This window comes from Bufo bufo, chromosome 5 (genome assembly GCF_905171765.1).
Source record: "Bufo bufo chromosome 5, aBufBuf1.1, whole genome shotgun sequence".
NCBI classification, from domain to species: Eukaryota; Metazoa; Chordata; class Amphibia; order Anura; family Bufonidae; genus Bufo; species Bufo bufo.
In genome coordinates this window covers 126641564-126658726 of record NC_053393.1, presented here as the reverse complement: position 1 = coordinate 126658726, position 17163 = coordinate 126641564, and the positions used below count along the sequence as shown (strand labels likewise).

At 46.4% G+C, this 17163-nt stretch overlaps 2 protein-coding genes and 1 long non-coding RNA gene across 3 annotated transcripts in view; 2 read left to right on the top strand and 1 right to left on the bottom strand.

Annotated features, from left to right (window-relative positions):
* LOC121001468 (syndecan binding protein) overlaps positions 1-9508 on the top strand; it is a 51083-nt gene extending 41575 nt beyond the window's left edge. The window contains exons 8-9 of the mRNA XM_040432542.1: positions 8536-8627; positions 8742-9508. Coding sequence (XP_040288476.1) covers positions 8536-8627; positions 8742-8796 — 147 coding nt within the window. The 3' untranslated portion in view covers positions 8797-9508. The remainder of the gene's footprint in view (positions 1-8535; positions 8628-8741) is intronic.
* Positions 9509-9656: 148 nt separating this feature from the next.
* LOC121002295 lies at positions 9657-16400 on the top strand. The gene is made up of 4 exons (XR_005779276.1): positions 9657-9773; positions 10387-10388; positions 14316-15854; positions 16274-16400. It is a non-coding gene; the product is annotated as an uncharacterized LOC121002295 (long non-coding RNA).
* NSMAF (neutral sphingomyelinase activation associated factor) overlaps positions 16384-17163 on the bottom strand; it is a 116539-nt gene continuing 115759 nt past the window's right edge. Inside the window, exon 31 of the mRNA XM_040433691.1 lies at positions 16384-16784. Coding sequence (XP_040289625.1) covers positions 16690-16784 — 95 coding nt within the window. The 3' untranslated portion in view covers positions 16384-16689. The remainder of the gene's footprint in view (positions 16785-17163) is intronic.

The window sequence follows — 17163 nt, the reverse complement described above, 5'->3', positions numbered from 1 at the left end:
CTCCCTAGGAGGCGTGACACTAAGTGAAGACTGTTAAGCCCCTCCTCCACAGCTATACCCTCAGCCTGGAGAGAGAGACTGCCAGTTTTTGCTTAGTGTCCAAGGAGGCAAGACACTCCCTGCTCTGCAGGGCTGCTTTCTCCTTGTTTCAATTTTAGTTTTTTACTTTTTTATTTTATTTTTGTTCCAGATCATCAGGGATAACAGAGACGCACTAGACCTCTCTGTTCTCCCGGGGTTGAGCTGCGCCAGTGCCGGTCACCCGCACTGCTGCCTCCCCCACAGAAGGCAAGGTGGATCAGGGCAGCCTCGCTCCCCTACATCCCGCCAGCGCAAGGGTCGCCCGCACGCCAAGTCCCTCTCCCAGCGTCCTGCCACTACGGTGCCAGTAGCTGAAGGGGCGACCCTGCTGGAACGGACCGAGGGTGAAGACGACTATGGTGAGAGAGAGGCTTCTCCAGCCCTACGTCCCCCGTCCCCCCCCGGTCTCCTGCGTGCCTGACCCTATACTGGGCCTATGGACCCTTCTGCCCATGCTAGACCTAGGCTGGCTCCTGGGCTGTCGCAGGGCGACATTCTGCTCCCTCTCTCCTGGCCTCCAGGACATTGGCACCCTTCTCCCTACAAGAAGAATGCCTAGGGAGCTGCGGAGGTCCGCAACTAGCTGCCCCTGATGGAGGGGTTATGCAGGCGTCCACCCTCACAGACCCGGTCTCAGGGTCCCCCTCCCTCTTACCGGCCACTACTTCAGGGCCAGAGGGCCCGCGCCTTGCTGCCACTGACCCTCCCTACTCTCACGGACACCGTTCCAGGGGAAAGGAGGTTGTAGCTGCCGGCCATATGGAGCGCTGTTCTAGGCAGGTGCCCGCTCCAGGGGTGAAATGGCTGCCGGGTGCAGGGTCCTCACTTCCGGACAGCTGGGTGGACACCGTGGCCTGCAAAATGAGCGCTTCAACAGCCCCGGCCGACCGTCGGAACAAAACTTGTGTTCCACTTCAAGGCCGCGATCCCGCTCTATCCGGGTCCCCGGCTCGCGGGGTGGGCACCCGCGGCCGGTATGTGCCGCTCCGTAGGCCCGGCTGGTACTTTAAGTACTGTGCGGCCCCGGTCATCCGGGCGCCGCTAAAAATTTAGGCCCCGGCTCTTACGGCCCGCGGGGTGGGCACCCGCGGCCGGTATGTGCCGCTCCGTAGGCCGGCCGGTACTTTAAATACTGTGCGGCCCCGGTCAGCCGGGCGCCGCTAAAAATTTAGGCCCCAGCTTCACGCTACTAGGCCGCAAATTCAGGCCTCTGTTGGAGGGGGCTGGAACTTCTCCAGGCGCGAATTCTTCCCGCCTGGAGGTTCCCCCGCCCCCAGAGGATCGCAGTGCCGCCCCCCAGGCCGGATCCCTGTTAACCCTTTGGGTACAGGCCGGCTTCCGATGAGCCTGTATGGGTGGATCTGTGCCCTGTAGGTGGCCCCCCCTTTTATTTTTATTTTTTTTTTCTGCCTCAGTGAGGCTGTGTGTTAAAAAAAAAAAAAAAAAAAAAAAAGAAAGTTTTTATTATATATATGACTTGTGGGCTGCGCAGGACGCTGCAGCCTCATCTCAGAGTGCTGCCTGTATACATGCCCCCCTTCCATAGGCGGCATGGTGTCGCGCTCCCCGGCTGCGGCGCTGCCAGGGTCTTTTTTTCCCCTTCTAGGTGGTTTTCTTGCCCTTTCCGCGCTACGGCGCTGGTCAAGTGCATGCCTTTTCTGTAGGCAACATTCGTCACCCTCTCCAGTTATGGTGCCTGCCATGTGCAGGACCCCCCTCCTGGGCGGGATACTGCACTCTCCCTAACTGCGGGTTGGCCTTGTGCATGATCCCCCTTTCATTGGCGGCCTACTGCAGTTTCTCCGGATACAATGCTGGCCATGTGCACGACCCCCTTCCATAGGTGGAACACGGCACTCTCACTGGGTTCGCTGCTGGCCATGTGCGTGCCCCCCTTCCATAGGTGGAACACGGCACTCTCACTGGATTCGCTGCCTGCCATAGGCATGACTCCCTTCTGTGGACGGCATTCGGCACTCTCACTGGATTCACTGTCAGCCATGTGCATGACCACCTTACATAGGCGGTATGATGTACTCTCATTGGATTCACTGCCGGCCTTGGGTATGCCTCCTTCCCGGGTGGCGGCATACATACACTCCCTCGGTCGGTGGTTGTTCTCTCGCCGGTACATTGTTGGCCATGTGCATGACCCCTATACATAGCGGGGTGCTTGCACTCTCTCTGGATCCGCGGCCGGCCATATGCATGACCCCTCTTCTGTGGGCGGTGTACGCACTCTCACTGGATTCGCTGCCGGCCATGGGCATGCCTCCTTCGGTGGCATACACACTTTCTCACCGACTGCTCGCATTCTCCCTGGATGCGATGCTGGACATGTGCATGACCCCCCCCCCCCCCCTTCCTTTTCTGGGCGGCATACTACACTCTCACCAGATACGTTGCTGGCCTTGAGCATGGCCTCTAACATGGGTGGAACGCTTGCGCTTCCATTGGATACGGTGCTGGCCTTGTGCGTGACCACCCCTCATTCCATGGGTGGAATTTTGCACGCTCACAAGATTCAAGGCTGTCCTTGTATGTGCTGTACTGGACTTGCACATGTTCCCCTTCATTGGCGGAGTAGTTACACTCTCACGAAATTTCGGGTTGGGTGAATTGTTGCACACTCACTTAATGCTAAGATAGCCCTGTGCATGCCCCCCTTTTTCACTAGGTGGACCTCCTGCGTTCCTGCTGGATACTGTGTGGCCATGTGCATGGCGCCTTTCTGGGCGAAGTATGGTATGCCCTACTTCTCTGACGTAGGTACGGCCTTGGGCATCACCCCCTTTTTGGGGCAGGCCTTTGCATTCTTGCCCACTGCAGTTTGCCAGGTACATTTCCCCCCTTTTTCGGGGCGGTCAGTTTGCGTTCCATCGCATACCATACTAGTCTTGTGCATAACTCCTTTCAGTTTGCACTCCCGTAGATACTGTGGCACTCTGTGGCTGGCCCTCTTCGCTGAGTGATATATTTTTGCAGTGAGCGGACGTTCTTGTGCGTTGTTTCCTTCTCGTCCCGTAGGTGGGTTGGCCTTCTCACTGCTTACGGGGCTACTCGTACGTATGCCTCCTTTCCTCCTGCGACATACTTTTTCTCTTGGGATACGATGATTGCCGCAAGCCTTGCACTATTCTCTAAGGAGATCATTCTGTCCATCTGTGTAAGCCTAAGGTGTTGTCCAATAAACAACAAATGAATACCTTATATTTAAGTAGACGGGCTCTACTGTTCGCTACTGCACAGAGCTGGGTGGTACTCATTCATTTCGTTGGCCCATTTGTCCTTCCGCGGCATTGTTTCCCTGTGCTAGTGGTCACATGGTCGAGAGCGCTGTCTGCAGCGCCCTTCGCATTTTATGTTGGCTCTGGCGGGACTACGGTCCCCTCGCCTAATACCATTTCCTCCTCTTCGGGTGCAGTGTGGTATGATTCTTTCCGGATTGGCGCCCTCGGTGCTTCAGTCTGATCTGCTACCAGGTTCGGGCCGCTATTCTTGGGAAGGTCACCCAACTTCTCTTGGGTGCTCGCTTATACAGGTCTGGGGGACCTCCACCTTGGGTTCTTCAGGGTATTCGCCTTCTGCGAGGCGGTGAACCGGGCGTCTCTGTGTAGCGGTGTTCTGCTTTTGAGCTGTCCTATGGCCTCTCTGTTGCCCACTCCCCCTTTCGGTTGGAGGGTGTTATACCGGCCTCTGTCTCGCCTGCCTTTTCTCGCCGGCTCTGTTTGGCTCCCACTCGGTACAGATCATTCCGATGTGGCGTCTGTTCCGGCCACGCTTCAGAGGCTGTTCCTTCACTGCCCTTCCCTCTGGGGAAAGCATGGTTGTTCATGTGGATGGTTCTGGTGTTCCTTTTGAGTCTCCCTTGTCCACACTGGCTGTACTAGCTGTGTGCCTAGTTACCGGGTCTACCGTTTTCTGTCCTCCCGCTGGGTGCAGATTGCGTTTTTTCCATTTTAGGCAATGTTTCTGCTTTGGATTCACCTTCTCGGTAACTTGGGAGGACTACCATTTGGTCAGGATTGTCTTTTAAATCTCCCACACCGGAACTGTAGTCCGTCTTCCTGTGGTGGCTACATTGGCTTCGGCTTTAGCCTGTCTTGTCCTGGCGGTTGCTGGGCGGACCCTTCGGTTCCTGTCCGTTTGTCCTTCTGCTTCCCCACTCTGGGGGGATACGGGACAACCTTGCTCGGGGGCCGACGGGACCAGTTCTACCGACTGTTCTACCCGTGTTACGGGTCTGCGCCTGATCATTGGGTTTTCACCCGCTTGCCCAGGCAACTCTAGTGGGCTCGCTAGTGTTCGCTTCTAGCCGAGTTTTTCGTCCAGGATCTGTGGTAGGACTTAGGGTTTTACCTGGGGTTCTGTGGGAAGCTGGGCGTTCCCCCACTCTGCCTTTCTCCATGGTTCTGTCTTTCTCCAGTCCGGCCTGGACCTGGGGCTGGGACTCTGTTGCTTGAAGTATCAAGTGTCATTCCTGTCCTTCCTCTTTCAGCGTTCCCAGGCCCTCTGGGCCTGTCAGGAACTTCTTCCATGGAGCGGCTCTTGGGTTCCTTTGTACTGTCCTCCGGTACCGTCCTGGGAACTACATACTAGGCTCTTGGCGCTCCAATTTTTCCTTGGAGCCGTTACAGAAGTTCCCTCTACTAACAGTTGGGTTTCTGTAGCCATCGTGTCTCTGATGGGTGCCTGAGTGGCGGCCCTTCTTGTTCCGAGCCTTCTGTCTTCCCCCAGGACAGGGCTGTTCTCCATTCCGTCTCTTCCTTCCTTCTGAAGATGGTGTTTGTCTTTCATTTCATTGAGGCAGTCGTCCTCCCCTTCCCACCCCAGGGAACGTTGGAGATCTCCGACTCTTGTCGACATTCGGTCTCTTGTGTTTCCAGGAGGTCCGTGCAAAGGGTTGACGGCCTCCAGGGTGGCTTTCCTCCGCTTTCTCAGAGTGGCTCTTGTTGTGGTTGCCGCACCAAGGGCAGGGTTCTGCTTTTGGTGTCACCATTCATTTGGCCAGAGTTGTCGGTTTTTTCCTGGGCCGGAGGCATTAGGCTTCGGCCATGCATTTGTGCAAGGCGGTCACTGGTCTTCCTTGCACACCTTACCGAGTTCTACAGGGTGCATACTCGGGCTTCGGCGTATGCTGTTTCGGGCCGCCTGGTCTGCAGGCGGCGGGTTTTTTGATGCCTTCGGGTGCTTCGCCTTGGTGCTGTGGTCCCTCCCCCTTTGGACTGCTTTTGAACGTCCCAAGGTCTTCTGTGTCCCCCAAGGAAACTGGGCGAGAAAACGAGATTTTTGTATAACTTACCAGTAAAATCTCTTTCTCGCTCTTTCCTTGGGGGACACAGCACCCACCCATTCTTTGTTCTTCTCTGACTGTTTCCGAGTTTGTTTACCCTTTGGGTAGTTGGCTTGTTGGTTCCAATTTTTGGACTTTGCCTTTTCTCACTACTTGGACACGCAACTGGCAGTCTCTCTCTCCAGGCTGAGGGTATAGCTGTGGAGGAGGGGCTTAACAGTCTTCACTTAGTGTCACGCCTCCTAGGGAGATGAGCTATACCCAAGGTCTTCTGTGTCCCCCAAGGAAAGAGCGAGAAAGAGATTTTACTGGTAAGTTATACAAAAATCTCGTTTTTACATATACCCATGCTGGGTGAGAGAAATATCTTGGTCAAATGCCAACTTTGTATAAAAAAATGGGAAAAGTTGTCTTTTGCCGAGATATTTCTCTCACCCAGCATGAGTATATGTAAAAAGGCACCCCAAAACACATTGCCCAACTTCTCCTGAATACGGCGATACCACATGTGTGACACTTTTTTGCAGCCTAGGTGGGCAAAGGGGCCCACATTCCAAAGAGCACCTTTAGGATTTCACAGGTCATTTACCTACTTACCACACATTAGGGCCCCTGGAAAATGCCAGGGCAGTATAACTACCCCACAAGTGACCCCATTTTGGAAAGAAGACACCCCAAGGTATTCCGTGAGGGGCATGGCGAGTTCCTAGAATTTTATATTTTTTGTCACAAGTTAGTGGAAAATGATTTATTTTTTATTTTTTTCCTTACAAAGTCTCATATTCCACTAACTTGTGACAAAAAATAAAAACTTCCATGAACTCACTATGCCCATCACGAAATACCTTGGGGTGTCTTCTTTCCAAAATGGGGTCACTTGTGGGGTAGTTATACTGCCCTGGCATATTAGGGGCCGAATGCGTGAGAAGTGGTTTGAAATCAAAATCTGTAAAAAATGGCCGGTGAAATCCGAAAGCTGCTCTTTGGAATGTGGGCCCCTTTGCGCACCTAGGCTGCAAAAAAGTGTCACATGTGGTATCTCCGTACTCAGGAGAAGTTGGGGAATGTGTTTTGGGGTGTCATTTTACATATACCCATGCTGGGTGAGAGAAATATCTTGGCAAAAGACAACTTTTTCAATTTTTTTTATACAAAGTTGGCATTTGACCAAGATATTTATCTCACCCAGCATGGGTATATGTAAAATGACACCCCAAAACACACTGCCCAACTTCTCCTGAGTACGGCGATACCACATGTGTGGCACTTTTTTGCAGCCTAGGTGGGCAAAGGGGCCCACATTCCAAAGAGCACCTTTCGGATTTCACCGGCCATTTTTTACAGAATTTGATTTCAAACTCCTTACCACACATTTGGGCCCCTAGAATGCCAGGGCAGTATAACTACCCCACAAGTGACCCCATTTTGGAAAGAAGACACCCCAAGGTATTCGCTGATGGGCATAGTGAGTTCATAGAAGTTTATATTTTTTGTCACAAGTTAGTGGAATATGAGACTTTGTAAGAAAAAAAAAATCATCATTTTCCACTAACTTGTGACAAAAAATAAAAAGTTCTATGAACTCACTATGCCCATCAGCGAATACCTTAGGGTGTGTACTTTCAGAAATGGGGTCATTTGTGGGGTGTTTGTACTGTCTGGGCATTGTAGAACCTCAGGAAACATGACAGGTGCTCAGAAAGTCAGAGCTGCTTCAAAAAGCGGAAATTCACATTTTTGTACCATAGTTTGTAAACGCTATAACTTTTACCCAAACCATATTTTTTTTTTTACCCAAACATTTTTTTTTTTATCAAAGACATGTAGAACAATAAATTTAGAGCAAAATTTATATATGGATGTCGTTTTTTTTTGCAAAATTTTACAACTGAAAGTGAAAAATGTCATTTTTTTGCAAAAAAATCGTTAAATTTCGATTAATAACAAAAAAAGTAAAAATGTCAGCAGCAATGAAATACCACCAAATGAAAGCTCTATTAGTGAGAAGAAAAGGAGGTAAAATTCATTTGGGTGGTAAGTTGCATGACCGAGCAATAAACGGTGAAAGTAGGGTAGGTCAGAAGTGTAAAAAGTGGCCTGGTCTTTAAGGGTGTTTAAGCTATGGGGGCTGAGGTGGTTAATAGTATTACTTGAGAGATGGGTTACTGTGTCCATGCCCTAAACACACCTAATCTGGCTTGCTTACCGTTGGACAGCATACGCCATTGTCTTCTAGATTCTTCTGGTGCATATGTACTAAAGCTGGGTGTACTCGCACTGGCTTCCAGCACATGCGCATTAACTACAGGTCCCTTTAATTTGCTTGGCATTAAGTGCTATTAACTTGTCCTTTTTTGTGCCGCCATAAAGAGTAACAAAACTTTTAATTAACTTTTTGGTAAAATGTCCCTAATGCCCTAATAATTATTTTTGTAATATACTTTATTAATGCATTTAGAATTTTTAATAGAGATATCCCCCCCAAAAGCGCACTTTTCCCTGTGCGCTTAAAATCCACTTTTCTGTACACCGTTGACTTCTCAGCGGTGTACGGGCTTTACGGTTTCTCAGTGGGGCCACAGCACATGGAGTACGGGTGAAGCACTCATTGCTACTCCTGCGTGTGTCTCCCTGAGGTTTACTAAAGGCTGGCATAGCACATGGGTACCCTGAGCGGAGCGGCTCCTGCGTCGCTAAGCTAAGAGCTGACATGCAGGACTCCTAGCTTAGTCAGGCCCAGACAGGAGCCTGCTCTGCTCTGCTAATCCTGGCATAGCACATGGTTACAGCGTAGCCCTGAGCTATGCCAGGAGTTAGTAATCCTCGTGGGGGGCACAGGCAGGAGCAGGAGTGTGCTCCTGCCCATACTCTCTGCCCCATTCATAAACTGTAGAGTCTGTACATCGCTGAGAAGTCAGCAGTGTACAGAGAAGTACATTTGAAGCGCCCAGGGAAAGGTGCGCTTTAGGGGGGATATTTAAAAATACATCAATAAAATACATTTACAAAAATTATTATTGGGGACATTTTACCAAAAAGTTAATTCAAAGTTTAGTTACCCTTAAAGGTTCATTAAATGGTCAACTAACTTTTCAGACAACTTTGCCTAATTCAGTGGTAAGATGACATTAATCTGGCTGTTTCTTAATGTGTTTGTACAGGACTCCCAAGTTGCTGACTTGCTTGCCAGCTCTGCAAATGTGGTTACCCTGACCGTTATGCCGTCTTATATTTTCGAGCACATGGTGAAGAGGTGAGTACCATTTACATTCTTTGCTCCTCCAGAAGTCCTGTGGTCTGCTTGTCTGATCAGGTAGATATGCCAGAGACAGATTTAACAAGCCTGACGTATGTTTCCCTCCAACAGAATGGCTTCCAGCGTGCTGAAGAGCTTGATGGACCACTCTATTGCAGACGTTTAACGTTCTTTTACCCAGTCTTAAAACTTGGCTGAGCTGGAACGGACTTTCCATTAAGCAGGCGGCAGGGTATCCTCTCTGAGAGCAAGATTTCTACTTCTGCATGCTAACCTTTTTGCATTGTATAAAATAGCAAATCCTTTTGCTGTCAGTTCTATCCAGTATCTGCTGATTTACCTTCACCAGGTAGAAATCTGCGTAACTTCCATTTAATCCAGAACCTGTTTACAGCCCTTCCTTCGTATCTAGTCCTGTAAGATGCCGAATGAGTTATACAGTATATTTTGATTACTAGTCTCACAGCTGATGTTTTGCATATAGATTCTGTCTGCCATGGTAAATGCACCGTATGTTTAATGACCGAGAAAATGCACTATATTCATAGGCGGCAAGAGTAAAATGCTGTAATTTTATATCCTCAAGAGCTATTTTCCTATGTACGGATCATGTTATATTTGCATGCCAGTTTTTGCTATAGATATGCTATTTATGTTGCAAAATGATTAAAATATTAAGACGGTTAAAATTAATTTTTTTAAAGAACATCTATGTTCATATTAAGTGTCTCCCCAGTTGTTAGTGAGCAGCCATTTTTTGTCGACTTATCAGTGGACAGCTTAAAGGAAATCTCCACCTCTTAATCATGCTGTTTTTTTAAGAATTACCGTATTTTTCAGACTATAAGACGCACCCCAGATTTAAATAAAAAGTTAAAGATTTATTCTGTTTTTTTACTCTGTGATCATGATATACGCATGCCAACTGATGGTATTTGTAAGACTGATCAGGATCCTGATCAGTCTTACAAATGCATTAAAATGCCGGATCCGTCTTTCCGGTGTCATCCAGAAAAACAGATCCGGCATTTTTTATTTTTTTTTTCACCTTTTTCCGTCTGCGCAGGACGGATCCGGCATTCTGGTAAGTGTTCGGTTTTTTGGGCCAGAGATAAAATCGTCGCATGCTGTGGATTTATCTCTGTCCTGATCAGTCAAAAAGACTGAACTGAAGACATCCTTAACGGAATGCTCTCCATTCAGAATACATGGGGATAAAACTGATCAGTTCTTTTCCGGTATAGAGCCCCTAGGACGCAACTCGGTGCCGGAAAAGAAAAACGCTAGTGTGAAATTACCCTTAGAGACCTTCAGCTTCGGGTTTTTTCTTTCTCGCATTCCTTTGCTGTGCTGAATGATTGTTCAGCTTTCTCACCTACCTCCACTAATCACGCAGATTGGTGTCTGACAGCGAGAGAGAGAAGTACGCCGAGGCACACCACTCTTACTGATCCAGCCGAGTGCTGTATGAGCATTCTGCCAGGTCTTTTAAGGAAGCAGTCAGAGGTTTGGCACTGCTGGACCACCTGTATTCATTAAAATATTTTTTTTGCTCTCATAGTCTGGAAAATACGTTAAATGCTACTTAGATTTTTCATATATCTTTGTATCAGAAACGCAAATGTCGACTGCTATAGGTCTCTAAAAAATCCCCTGAATAATGCTAGATTTTCAAGATAACATGCTTGCTGGGGAGCATACTGTACACTGCTCTATATTGATTTCAGTAGGAGTGTTTGCAGCTAGCTCCCTCTAGTGGTGACTGCAGGCAGCCAGCTTGTTGTTTTTCAAGTTGGATTATGCAGGCGATTTGCAGCTCAAAAAAACAAAGCCCTGACCACCAAAAAAAGTATAGAGATAAAAGGGATTTCCAGCTTTCACTAAATTGTGGTCTAACATCAAGATAGACCCGCCAATCAGCCAGTGAAGGCCTGACATCCCACACCCCAGCTGTTTGGATGTAGTGGACAGAGCAGTCACTTGCAGCGCTGCTGCCATCCACTTGAGTGGCAGCAGCACTTTGGCAGCGCGCTCCTTCCACTATAGTTGGCGGTGCTATGTATTTCCGACTTTGGCAACATATCTGCACCCGAACGGGGCCCCTGCTAATCAGCGAGGAGTGATGGCATATCCATATTTTACAAAAGCTAGATAATTCCGAAAAAAAACTATTAGTGTAACAAAATAAGATTGGAATACATTTTAAGGGTCCCATATTGAAGGCATAGCATCCATGACATTGCTTTTTTATCTTTTGTTTTTGGCGGCATTTCTGGAGACATTCTTTTTACTTAGCGCCAAAACCGGTGTGGATCTCATGATTAGATCTGAGCCCTAAATCTACAATATTAACATGGTGCTGTAATACGGTAGAGAAGGCTTTGGGGGGAGGGGGTTAGTGTTGAGGGCCTATGAACAAATTTCCCATTTTCAAATCTGGGTGCATTCATGCAACCATATCCGTTTTGCGGTCCACAAATCACAGATCTGGTCCATGTACATCCTGCATGTTTTGTGGCCCCATTGGAGAAATGGCTATTGTCCGGAAAAAAAAATAGGACATGTTCTATAATTCGATGCTTGGCCGCATGACTGTGGACAGCACGTGATGACATCCGTGTGCTGTTCGCATTTCTTGTGGCCCCATAGAATTGAATGGGTCCACGTGCGATATGCAAAAATTGCGGACCGAAAATATGGCCGTGTGAATGCACCCTTAAGTATGTAACTTACAGTGTAACCATAATACCCACTTTGTGTTTGTCCTTCTGATAACACTTGCTGTAATCTACTGGATCTATTATATTGAGCAATACTGAAGGTATAAAGCCGCAATCTCCATCCTGTGGCTCTCCAGTTGTTGTAAAACTACAACTCCCATCAAGTTGGACATTTGGCCGAGCATATATTCTCAATAGGGAGCGCCTATATTGTTTGGCTTACATTTGCCTAAGGTGTATGGGTACAAACCTTTAGGCCCCTTTCACACAAGCGTGACGTGAACGCAATGCACCCGCACTGAATCCTGACCCATTCATTTCAATGGCGCTGTGTACATGAGCGATGTTTTTCACGCATCACTTGTGCGTTGCGTGAAAATCACAGCATGTTCTATATTCTGCGTTTTTTCACACAACGCAGGCCCCATAGAAGTGAATGGGGCTGCATGAAAATCGAATTGCATCCGCAAGCAAGTGCAGATACAATGCGATTTTCACAGATGGTTACTAAGGAGATGATAATAGAGATGAGCCCCGGGACCGCATTAAAGTCCATTTACTTTATTATTTTCCATTATAACATGGTCATAATGGAGGATAGCATTCTTTAATACAGAATGCAAAGTAAAATGTCCATTGAGGGTTAAATTATTATTTTTTTTTAATTACTGACCTCATCCACTTGATCGAGCAGCCGATCATAGTCTTTCTTCTTGCAGGACCTGCGCTGACATCATCACGCTCACCACGTGGTGAGCACGATGACGTCGGCGCAGATATTTTTGCAGGTCCTGCAAGAAGACGACTATAACAGCTGCTCGATCAAGTGGATGAGGTCTGTAATTTTTTAACCATCAATGGACATTTTACTTAGCATTCTTTAATACAGAATGCTATTATTTTCCATTATAACCATGTTATAATGGAAAATAATCTACAGAACACCAAAGCCAAACTTCAGTGAAGAAGTCCGAGTCTGGGTACCAACATTCAGTTTTTTTTAAAACTCTTTGCACTGAACAAAGCATTCGCAGACAAAACTGACTGAAATTGCGTGTGCATTCGCACGGGTTTCCCCGCAACGCATCCGGACCTCTTCCGTGACTCCCGTGTGAAAGGGGTCTTGGCACTTCTGTTTCTTTAGGTTATCAGGTTAAAAAACCATTACTGGAATGGGTAGTGCTTTCTACTAGTGATGTCTGCAGCCGCATCGTGACCTCTGTTCATGGCCTTTCCACATGGAATGTACTGCTGCTAAAATCATGTGGCCCATATCTGGAATCACACGTCACACCGCAGGTTTTTCACCCTTACAGCTCTTAATTTCACATCAATGTCTGTATTGTGTTCTCGCATTATGTATCGTCATCTAACAGTACAATTGTAATTAACCCTTTCTTAACATTTCAGGTCTGTATAATTTGTATACAAGCAAAACATGCTCTATAGAAATAAATAAAAAATAATAAAGCAGAAAACCTTTTGGAAAGTGTTTGTTTTATTGCAATATGACAAAGGATAGAAATTGTGCTCTATAAGAGCTGGAATATTTCACATGACATCTTACAGGAAGAAAATTCTAGGCATCGTATGTAGGACACTGGTTTACATGAAACAAAACCTGCTGCCACCTCCTACAGTATAAAAACTCCAGAAATCTATGTAGTTTTTTATTTATTTTTTACACTGTGTGTAGGGTTCCATCTCCCAACCCCCCCCCCCCCCTCCCAAGTTCCCATCTCTTTTTTTCCCCGAAAATTTTAAGTGCCCATTTCTTTTAAAGGCAAACATCTTTTTTTTTTTTGACCAGTAAATACATCATGCTTCCATTTCTTGAAACAGATACTGAGACTACTGCCAGGGTGACCGATTTAATAATTAAGGCCTGTCCACTCTCCATCCCTGTCTAATTTATTAATACTAGAATTGGGGTACTTATACACTAGCGTTTTTCTTTTCCGGCATTGAGTTCCGTCCTAGGGGCTCTATTCCGGAAAAGAACTAATCAGTTTTATCCCTATGCATTCTGAATGGAGAGTAATCCGTTCAGGATGTCTTCAGTTCAGTCTTTGACTTTTCAGGACGAAGATAATACTACAGTTTTATTTCCGGCCAAAAAGACTGAACACTTGCCTGAATGCCGGATCTGGCATTTTTTTTCCACATAGGAATGTATTAGTGCCGGATCCTGCATTCAAAATACCGAAATGCGGGATCTGTCCTTCCGGTCTGTGCATGCGCAGACCTTTAAAAATGTGAAAAAAATAAATACCGGATCAGTTTTGCCAGATGACACCGGAAAAACTGATCCCATATTGCAATGCATTTTTCAGACTGATCAGGATCCTGATCCATTTATTTATTTTTTTCAGTCTGCGCATGCGCAGACTGGAAGGACGAATCCGGTATTTTTAAATGCCGGATCTAGCAATAATACATTCCTATGGGAAAAAATGGCATGGTATTCATGCAAGTCTTCAGGTTTTTTTTTGGCCGGAGATAAAACCGTAGCATGCTTCCGTCCTGATCAGTCAAAAAGACTGAACGGATTGATAAAACTGATTAGCTCTTTTCCGGTATTGAGCCCCTAGGATGGAACTCTATGCCGGAAAAGAAAACCGCTAGTGTGAAAGTACCCTTACCCCATGAGTTAACTTTCAGAAGCAAATTGGAACCATGTTGTCCTGTTCCTCTAGTATTACTGCAGGTAATGTATGAATAAGGCTATTTTCACACTAGCGTTGTTTGAATGCAGCATTCAATTCAGTCACCGGAACTGCCCGCCGGATGCTGAAAAACGTGTGCAAACGGATTACATTTGAATCCTGATCAGGATTTTGATCACAATGAAAAAGCCGGATCCGGTTTGATGGAACACACGGCGCTGGCACTAATGCATTCAGTCAAAGTGTTCCGGATTTTTGGCCGGAGGTAAAAATACAACATGCTATGGTTTTCTGAAAAGCCTGATCAGTCAAAAAGACTGAACTGAAGACATCCTGAACGGATTGCTCTCCATTCAGAATGCATGGGGATATATGCCTGATCAGTTCTTTTCCGGATTTGACACTAGGACGGAACTCAGCGCCGGAAAAGAATAACGCTTGTGTGAAAGTAGTCTAACATTGTCAAGTGTACCTTGCACTCCCTCCTGCGAACACCCAGCTGTCCATTTATTCATACATACTCAGAAGGATTAATAGAATAGTGTACCATCGAGACCCAAGAAAAAAAAAAAGCTCCAGTTATCTTATGGTGTTTGCTGGCATTTATGAAAACGGAAAGCTTACAGGCCTGGGTTAAAAGTAACCTGTCACCAGGACACATAGGTTTATGCTTTGCATGATGCTTAGAAACTTGTTTCCATCTAAGCCCCATCACCAAATCAGTACTTGGGGACATCACATGCTCCTGGACCCACCAGAGTTTTGGAAGAACATGCAACATGACCTTCCTAGATGGTTAGAGGTGGCTCCTCAAGAGAGGTAAAGCTACTGTCTGCATTAGTATATACACGTGTCCTTCTGTGCCCATAATCTGACTTTTAGTGGTTAGAATCGTATTTGGTCACCTTATTTTAAGGGATCTGTCCTAGTGCCTCTCCCTTATTTGCTACATATACTGTAATATAGTAAGTAAACCTGAGGTCCGCTGTGAAGAGGATGTTATCAGTCTATGTTGTCCTATGGCAAGGCAGGATCAGGACACATCTGCTCTCATATTGGTCAGAACGGCAAAAAAAAAAATATTGTACCTTTTTGCTAATAAGAGCAATCAAAGAATCCACCAGGCCCATAGTGTATTGAGGAGGACAGTGATGGATGCCTGGCTGATGGTTTTCTGCATACACAGCTGTGAGAAGACCACACTCTGATGATGGATCTGCGTTACCTTCATGCTCTGGGTCAATAGGATTACAATACCACATATATATAGGTTTTTCTTGTTCTATAAACTGAAAAAAAAACAAAACTTTTTTTTTTCCTCATCACCATATTCTGATCCCATAACTTTTTATTTTATAAGTCAGTCTCTGGAGCTTATTTTTTTTTGCAGGGTGATTTGTAGTTTTTATAGATACCATACCCCCCCATTACAGTGTTAACCATATGGCATAGAATGGGCATTTTGGGATATGGTGTTGTGTGTCTTATTTTTTGGGGTTTATTATGGGGAAAGAGTGTTGATTATTATTATTTTTTTTTTAAATACACTAAGCCCCCCTTCAAGGGCTTTTGACATGGACTAGACTTCTAAGAATCACCTCACACTGCAATAAATTACTAACGCATTGTGAGGGACTTGCACTGTTTTCCTATTGAGCACTGCCACCTGCAGTGCTCAATGCCAATTACAGCTGTACTACACTGGAAGTCTTCCACGAGAGCCAGCCTAACAGAAACAACGCACACCTTCCTTGATCTTTGCGCGGGGAAGCCATTTTGGCTCCAGGAGCGCAGCGCTCCCGGGTAAAAGTTGCCTGAGATACTGTGGGCTTAAAGGGGTATTCTGATGTACTTGGCTATCTCCAGCACTCTTGTGGAAATGAATGGAGCAGTGGTGCACTTTTTCAACCAGCCACTCCATCCATTTCAGGGGATCCCCATTGATCTCATAGTTAACCCCTATCTTGTGGATAAGGGAAAACTTGTTATAACCGGAATACCCCTGTAAATTATTGCAGACATTAGCTCCAGGTGTCTACTGTTTAAAACAGCAGAGACCCAGCTGTTATGGGGCCAGCTGCAGTTAAGAACAGATGCCATTTGTAAAGCACAGACTTCCACCATATATGTTCTGTGGCGGTCCTGAAGCACAGTGGGGAAAAGACCCACAGAAGCACACAAAAACCCCAAATGGTTCAATGACCCAAACATGTTCAGCATGATCCAAGTCCTCTTCTGCAGAACCATGGTGGGGCAGGGGCCTTACACTTATACTGAATACATACCCTTCTAAAGCCAATTGAGTATATTCCAAGGTTGGGTACAACACTTCTCCCTCTCTCTCCCTCCCCCTTTTTTTTTTTTTCCTTCTTCTATACTTGTCCTTGTCCACCAGTCATGTTCTTTTCCTTGGTGGGACATCAGAAAGTCCCCTTACAGACTGGACAGAGACTTGGGTGCTTTTAATTGAGGGGGATATAAATAAACCATAATCCATTCCCTGTTCCACAACCTGGAGATACAATCCATAGAAAGAATAAATGCCACCGATCATGGATTGTATGGAGCAGTGGGACATCAAGGCACATTCTTCAAAGCAATATTGTACAGTACATTAAAACATTGCATTTTAAAATCTTCAAGGCTGGGGCAGTGGACACGGAAAGTAAAAGCTCAGTACTGCAGCTTCCAGAGTAAAATCTGTCTGTCTGCTGATCCGGTGATTAGAGTGTTACAAGGCTCATTCATCCACATACACGTCACAGCATCTATGAAAGAAGGGAACATGCCGGATTATAGAAAAGTAAAACAGATACTGTATGGTGTACACTAGAGTCAGGCAGTATAAATATGATCATGCCTGGCCCTATCAAAGTGCAGAGAGAGCAGAGCCTCTAGGAGTAATGGCAACACCGCCATTGCTCCTAGAGGCTAATTTGCATATATTAAAACATCATTTTTCTCAGCAATGTGGGCAACATATGAACATGGGGCCAACACAGATGCCTTCAACTTCCAAGTGCACATTTAACAGGTCAGCCAGTTTCATAAGTACAAATCTGCTGACAGAGGCACGCCTTCTGAAAATTGGTATATAACATACATAATCCCCTGGGATTGAGTTACAAATCAGTAGGATCACTGGAC